Source organism: Mchenga conophoros, linkage group LG15 (assembly GCF_057382185.1).
Source record: "Mchenga conophoros isolate Kocher_MC1m ecotype Shallow Benthic linkage group LG15, M_conophoros_male_GT1.1, whole genome shotgun sequence".
Taxonomy (NCBI): Eukaryota; Metazoa; Chordata; class Actinopteri; order Cichliformes; family Cichlidae; genus Mchenga; species Mchenga conophoros.
In genome coordinates, this window is record NC_140540.1 from 27,102,969 (window position 1) to 27,110,218 (window position 7,250).

The window sequence follows — 7,250 nt, forward strand, 5'->3', positions numbered from 1 at the left end:
TCTTGAGATATTTCTTGGCCCAGTCTTGACGTTTCAGCTTGTGTGTCTTGTTCAGTGGTGGTCGTCTTTCAGCCTTTCTTACCTTGGCCATGTCTCTGAGTATTGCACACCTTGTGCTTTTGGGCACTCCAGTGATGTTGCAGCTCTGAAATATGGCCAAACTGGTGGCAAGTGGCATCTTGGCAGCTGCACGCTTGACTTTTCTCAGTTCATGGGCAGTTATTTTGCGCCTTGGTTTTTCCACACGCTTCTTGCGACCCTGTTGACTATTTTGAATGAAACGCTTGATTGTTCGATGATCACGCTTCAGAAGCTTTGCAATTTTGAGAGTGATGCATCCCTCTGCAAGATATCTCACTATTTTTGACTTTTCTGAGCCTGTCAAGTCCTTCTTTTGACCCATTTTGCCAAAGGAAAGGACGTTGCCTAATAATTATGCACACCTGATATAGGGTGTTGATGTCATTAGACCACACCCCTTCTCATTACAGAGATGCACATCACCTAATATGCTTAATTGGTAGTAGGCTTTCGAGCCTATACAGCTTGGAGTAAGACAACATGCATGAAGAGGATGATGTGGACAAAATACTCATTTGCCTAATAATTCTGCACTCCCTGTATTTTAGTCATGAACGCCTCTCTCCATTAGAGGACACGACAGCAGGTTTACTCTGGATAAAGATTTTTTTTTTTGATTTAACTTGTGACTTAGACAAAGAGCACTGAGATTGCGCAGCCAGATGATGCGAAAGCGGCAGAGGACTCAATTGAAGGGTGGAGGGGATCAGGCCCTCGCAGACTCTGAAATGATGGCTGCTGCCCTTCCTGCTCTCTCTACATTGGCCCGACCTCTGCACACTTGTGAATCAGCAGCAAGTTCATCCTCAGCCTTCATCAGCTCAGAGTCTGTGCAGCTGCTTTTTGGAATCAGTCTCAGATCAGTTCTGTGAGCAGTCTCCTCTCACTGCTGCTTCAAAATCTGCAGCGTCAGCAGAAAGAGCTGCAGCAGTCTGAGACACACACATACATAGCTGTATAAGTGTGATGAATAACAAACTGCACCCTTCATTAAACAGCCTGTCATGGAACGCCCTCGCTGAGGATACGCTCAGCATGAATGCAGACATTGCTCTGATGATCAATAATCTGTCTTTACCTCCATCTTCAGCTGCTCTCCAACCAGCGTTTCCTGTTTCTCTGTCAGCGTGAGCCCGACTCAGGGTGCTGTTTTAATGACACAGTCTTACTGTACTCTGTCTGTGAGGCTCTAATAATTAAAATTAATATTGTTGTTTGTGCTCAGACTGCTTGTATAAACCCAGATTTAATATATATATTTGGATGTAAAGACTGAACCTGCTGCAGCAGCTTTCCTCTGACTTCAGTTAAAATGATTCAGAATTAAATTCCTTAAACATAATGGTTTTAAATCACATTTAACAAGATTTTGCTGCTGAGAGCAAATATTTATTACTGTCATTATTATTATTATTAATTTCCCTGTTCCGCATTTAGTGGGTGTGGAGCTCTCTCAGGATGTTTGTTAACGTCAAGCATCAAAAACATTTTAAACAGCTCAAAAGTGTGTCACAGTTAACTTTACATTAACTTCCATATTGGAATAATATGTGAAGTTATTGAGTCTATCAGCAGAGTGAAAATGAACTTCAGTACTACTTAGTAAGATGAAATAGGTTTTTGCACATCAATGTTTACTAATGTGTCCTTCCTCCTGACAGGTGATGATGTCACATGAAACACACACACTCGCGTTCACTCAGATTTCTGCTTTATTGATCGACATGCAGCATCAGGAGCCATGATCAAAGTCCGACATCAATAACTCTAAACACACGCTTCAGCTCCTCACGAGCAGCAGCATCCTCTCTGACGGTCACAAACCAAACAGGAAGTGTCCGAATAAAAACAGTCCCAGCTCGGCCCACCGCCACCCATGCACACGCAGGAAACATTCTCATCGTCAAAGTTAGGAACAAGAAGGCACAGCGACGACAAGGAGAGGCCAAGCAGCCCGACTGCAGATCTTAAATGCCAGGGTCAGAGGTCATGGTCTGTGATCCATGATCAGAGGCAAGAGTGTTCTGGGGCAGGCTGAGGACAAAGGGCACCAGGTTGCCCCGGGCCCCGGTGGGGGCTGGCAGGGCCTCGGGCAGGAAGCCGGCCTCCTCCTCGCCGATGTGGAACTGCAGCGTGCGGCTGCGGTTGACGCAGTAGATCCGGTCACCGAGCACAGCGCATCGGAATGGCAGTGTGTTTTCCAGCGGAAAAGTGGCGGCCTCGAGCCACACCTTCACCACTGTGCTGTACCTGTGCACGCTGACCTCGGCACGTTCGCGGTCCACGTCGAAGCGGTAAACGAGGCCGCGGTGCGCGACCATGTCGGCGGAGCGGCGGCGGCTCTCGTTGAACGGGCACTCCTCCCACTCATCGCGGCGGGGGTCGTAGCGCAGGAGGCGGTAGAAGAGCGACCCCCCCGAAACAAACAGCTGGCCGTCGCACGCCGTGGCCTCATGCGCCACCGCGAACGAGCCTTTGGGCAGTGGCGCCACATGGCTCCACCTGTCGGCGCGTGGGTCGTAGCGCTCCACACTCAGCAGGCAGCCCCCGCCCACCGCGTACAGCAGCCCGTCCACACCCACCAGTCGCAGCTGGCAGCGCGGCTCGCTCAGCGGCCGCACGCCACTCCAGCGCCCGCTCAGCGGGTCGAAACACAGCACACTGTCCTGGGCCTGTCCCCCCCGCAGACCGCCCGCCACGAACAGGTAATTGAAGAGAGTGCACATTCCAGAGCCGGTGGGTGGGGCCTCTTCCGGGAGGCGGGTCAGCTCCTCCCAGCGCCGCGCACTCGGGTGCAGGAACAGCACGCGCCGCGGGCCGCGCGCCTCCTCCCCACTCTCCGCCACCGCCAGAACCCCCTCCCCCGCCTCTAGCCCCGCCCACTCCGTCCTCCTGCTCAAGATCAGTGCGCGCTCCGCAGCGCTCAGACGGCCGTACAGCGCGGGAGCACGGAGCACCTCCAGGTAGTGCGCGCTCATGTAGCTGTACACACGCTCCTGCTCGTCCTCTGCGCGGTCCCGCTTGGCTCTGCTCAGCAGCTCGTGGCAGTCCTGCGCGCTGATCCGCGTTCCCTCGGAGGCTGAGCCGGGCTCGCAGCGCGTGCCCGCGGCCGTGTTCCGGTCTAGGTCCTGGTTCCGGTCCATGGCGGCTCTGACGGTGACGTGTCTGCAGATCACACCCTCGGCTGCTGCCTGTGTACAAAGACCTTCGTGCCCGCACGCACCTCCTCCTCTCTGGACTCCGTTCACGCGACAATGTCTCTGCACACCGTGGGGAGGACCGGGGGGCACGCCCTGCAGCACTCCCGTTATCAGCGCCGTGAGAACGCGCGGGGTTCACCTGTGTGAGAACGCCCTCAGATACACTGCTGCACGAGCCCGTCTCTGTGACGTCATCAGCGCTGTTTGAGATTAAGAAGGGAAAAAAATGAGACCGAGCGAAAAACACCGAGCTGGTTCTTTTCTGTCCCCCATGTCTGAGCTTCAGTCTGATGCACCAAACACAAACATTCCCACCTGTGTTTGAGGTGATTCTTATAATAATAATTCGACACTTTAATCTCAGCTGAGGAAACAAAATTGGCAAAATAAATAAACAATAAAGAATAAATTCAGTTCATTTGAGGCTGTACATAGCTACAGATACCTTGGTGTTCATCTGAACAATAAATGCTCTCTACGGAAAAGGGCAGAGCAGGTTGTATCTGTTGTAACTGCGGAGGCTCAGGTCTTTTGGAGTGAAGGGCCGACTTCTGAAGACCTTCTATGACTCTGTGGTAGCCTCAGTCATCTTTTACGGTCTGGTCTGCTCTCTGGTCTGTTCTAGGATACCCCCTGGACCTAGTGGAGGTAGTGAGTGAAAGAAGAATGGTAGCTAAGCTGTCATCCCTGTTGGACATCATCTCCCACTGCATGCAGGAGACTCTGACAGTACTGAGCAGTTCCTTCAGTGGCAGGTTGTGGCACCCACAATGTGGGACGGAGAGACTCTGCTGGTCTTTCCTTCCATATGCTGTCAGACTCCACAATAAAGACTTTACAGATGACCACACAAATGCAGACAGACACACACACACACACACACACACACACACACACACACACACACACACACACACACATCTAATACACCTTATAGCCTTCGCCCAGTCTCCCTGATTTACAATATTACAAAGTGCAATTTATCTGATGCAACATGAGCAATTCTCAGGTGAAACTATTACTGCTGGGCACAATGTGCAATTTTTCTGGAGCATTTCTGATGCTGTTGTTTACGTACATATATGTATATTTTTACAGATGTCCTTATTAAATTTTTAGATTTTATTCTGTACATTCTTTGGACCGTACATCCGAACATTTTAGTTTACACTGCCTGGAACATAGTATTTTATTCTTTTTTATTTTATACAATTCTATTGTTTTTCTTAATTTTTGCTGCTCTTAACTCTGTAGTGTCCACTTTCTGCCTTGACCACATGTGGGACTAATAAAGGTTATCTTATCTTAAACAAAAGCTGAGCAGGTGGTGAAGCATCAGTTATGAAGCTTTAGAGGTATGATGTCACCTGATAATGTCACACTTTCAGACCTGCTGCAGGTCAAGGGTCAGGTGAGTTCAAACAGGCAGCATGAGTGATGAAGACATAAATCCTAATGATGGGGAATATCTGCGTGATAACAGTCACACCTTGAGCAGCTGCTTGGGGCCTCCCCTCGCCTCCTGGTGTGGGCAGCTGAGTTCACTCGATGACCTTCCTGTTCTCCATCCATCAGATCCAGTGACAGGTGTGCCTGTGGACACCTTCGGGAGCTCACAGGTGGCTGTGTCGTATCTGACGTGAGCTCACCTCTGAAGTTTCTTTTCACACACAGACCTCAGATAAGCCGATCACGCTGTGTAACAGGATCTCTAACAGGAATCCCAGTGCAGACCGCCCCTCCCAGGTACCCCGGCCCCTCCCCCCAGGTAACCCAGCCCCTCCCACAGTGTAGAAACCTGCTGGGAGTTACCTGGCTCCAGGTGTGAGTCTTGAGTCTGTGAGCAGATACAGACATGAGCTCATTATCTGAGCGGTTAGCGAGCCATTGGCTCCTCCTGCTGTTCAACACTCAGAGACACAGCTGTGTGCAGATGTGCTGAACCTCGCTCAGAGAGACACAGGAAGCAGCAGCAGCAGGTAAGTCGTCAACACACACAGGTGAGCCAGGTGTGTCAGTTTTGACTGCAGAGCTTCGTCTGATCAAACCAAACAAAACGGGAGGAAACACCTGAATTAGCTGGAAGCTAAAAAACAGTCTTAAGTGGACTGTGAAGGTTCTCAGTCATCCAAGTCATCATAGTCTAAGGAGCTTGGAAAGAAAAGCGTGGTGGAGAGTTCTAGATCTGGGACTCTCCACCAGATCTGGGACTCTCCACCATTTGGCCTTAGAAGTGAGGAAGCCTCTCGGATGAGATTTGAAACGTCTTCAAACAACTTAAAGAAGTCCAGATGCTTTTCTTTCCAAGCTCCTTAGAGTCTTTAATGGAGGAAGTGACCAAAACGATGAAACTGCAGCAGAAATGTTTCCTCAGAGGAGAGTCAGCTGATCGCAGCGTGAAGCTGAAAGAACCAATACTCACAATTACGACTGTGGGATTAAACAAATAATTTCACTGTTACTTATTATCTGTATTATCATTGCATTAATTAACCTTGCATTAAGTCATTATCATTGCATTAATTAACCTTGCATTAAGTCATTATCATTGCATGGACGACAAACTGAAACAGGAAGTTTCATGTGTCTGATGATGAAGGTCAGACTGCCTCATCCTCACTGCTGAGCCTCCAGACCTCAGAGCAGCAGAGGTCACCACAACACCAAACTGGAGATTTCAAAATAAACCCCGCAGGTGTGATGGGATGGATTTACCCTGACAGAAGGACAAATCATTGATCCATCGAGCGACTGATAAGAGCTGCTGGTTCTGATATTCAGAGGAAGCAGGAAGTAAGGATCACAGTGAGCTTTTATTCATTAGAATCTGCTGAGGGTTTGGTTCCCACAGCTGGGGAAGAGACAAGATCAGCCAGCAGCCAAAAATAATAATAATAATAATAATAATAATGGATTGGATTTATATAGCGCTTTTCAAGGCACCCAAAGCGCTTTACAATACCACTATTCATTCACTCTCACATTCACACACTGGTGGAGGCAGCTACAGTTGTAGCCACAGCTCAACTGATGTCAGCAACTTCATCGTCAGGCCGACGCTCATGGGACACACACATACAAACAAACAAACAAATACAAACAAATAGACACAAACAAAAACTAACAAACACACATACAAACAGACAGGCAGCTACCCTTTGGCTGTGATGTCACAGTTTATGTAAACAGTACGTGTTTCATGACAAACAGCTGGTTCCTCCTTCAAACTCATTAGCTCAGATTGTTTCTGACCTGCAGGTTCCTCAAATCAGCTGATGGGTGGCGCTCACAGGTCTCCTGAATGTTAAAGATCATCAGAGCTTCATCAGAGCAGAGTAATACAACTCAACAAGGAGGAGGAGTTAAACAGAAGAAGTAAATCAAACTAGGAAACAGTGTGAACATGTTTAAAGATGATTCCCAATAAAAAATCAATTATTCTCACTTTTCTGAAGAAGATGTTTTATTGATCAGGTCAGCAGAAGAAACTCAAAGTCAAACATTTTTCCATCTGAATGAATCTAAACGACAGAAAATGTTAAAAACAAAAGAAACAAAATGTGAATAACTTCCACTTTAATCCCAGTTTCATCGTATTTCACTGTTGAAATGCAGTCAGTTACTGTGAACCATTTACAACAATAATCATCACAATTAATCATTCATCACTGTGCTCTGTGTTCAAACTGTAAACTTATCCAATCTTATTTAAAACTTTTGTGGTGCCTAAAAAAACAACAAAAATAAATAAAAAATGATTAAAGACACTACCTCTGTATGAGTGTGAGCAGTTTTAACATAAACTAAATATAAACATTTCCTTATTTGAGATCCAATTTTTTGCTTCACTTGTAGATTTTTAAAATCATCTCAATAAAAATAATAATTTTATCTGAGCTGAAAGCGTTTGTGGGACCTCGGTGGCCGAGCACTTTAATAACAGCGAGGATAGCAAATCAGGCGCAGGAG

General features: G+C 47.6%; 1 protein-coding gene across 1 annotated transcript; it reads right to left on the minus strand.

The window, feature by feature from the left end:
• Positions 1–1,775: 1,775 nt before the first annotated feature.
• On the minus strand, positions 1,776–3,420 carry LOC146558526 (kelch repeat and BTB domain-containing protein 11-like). Its single transcript, XM_085247869.1, has one exon. It carries the CDS (start codon positions 3,222–3,224, stop codon positions 2,049–2,051), a length of 1,176 nt encoding a protein of 391 aa, XP_085103995.1. The 5' UTR covers positions 3,225–3,420; the 3' UTR covers positions 1,776–2,048.
• Positions 3,421–7,250: the final 3,830 nt, after the last annotated feature.

Excerpts from the sequence above, each read along its gene's own strand:
- LOC146558526 (XM_085247869.1), bottom strand. The coding sequence starts at position 3,224 with ATGGACCGGAACCAGGACCTAGACCGGAACACGGCCGCGGGCACGCGC.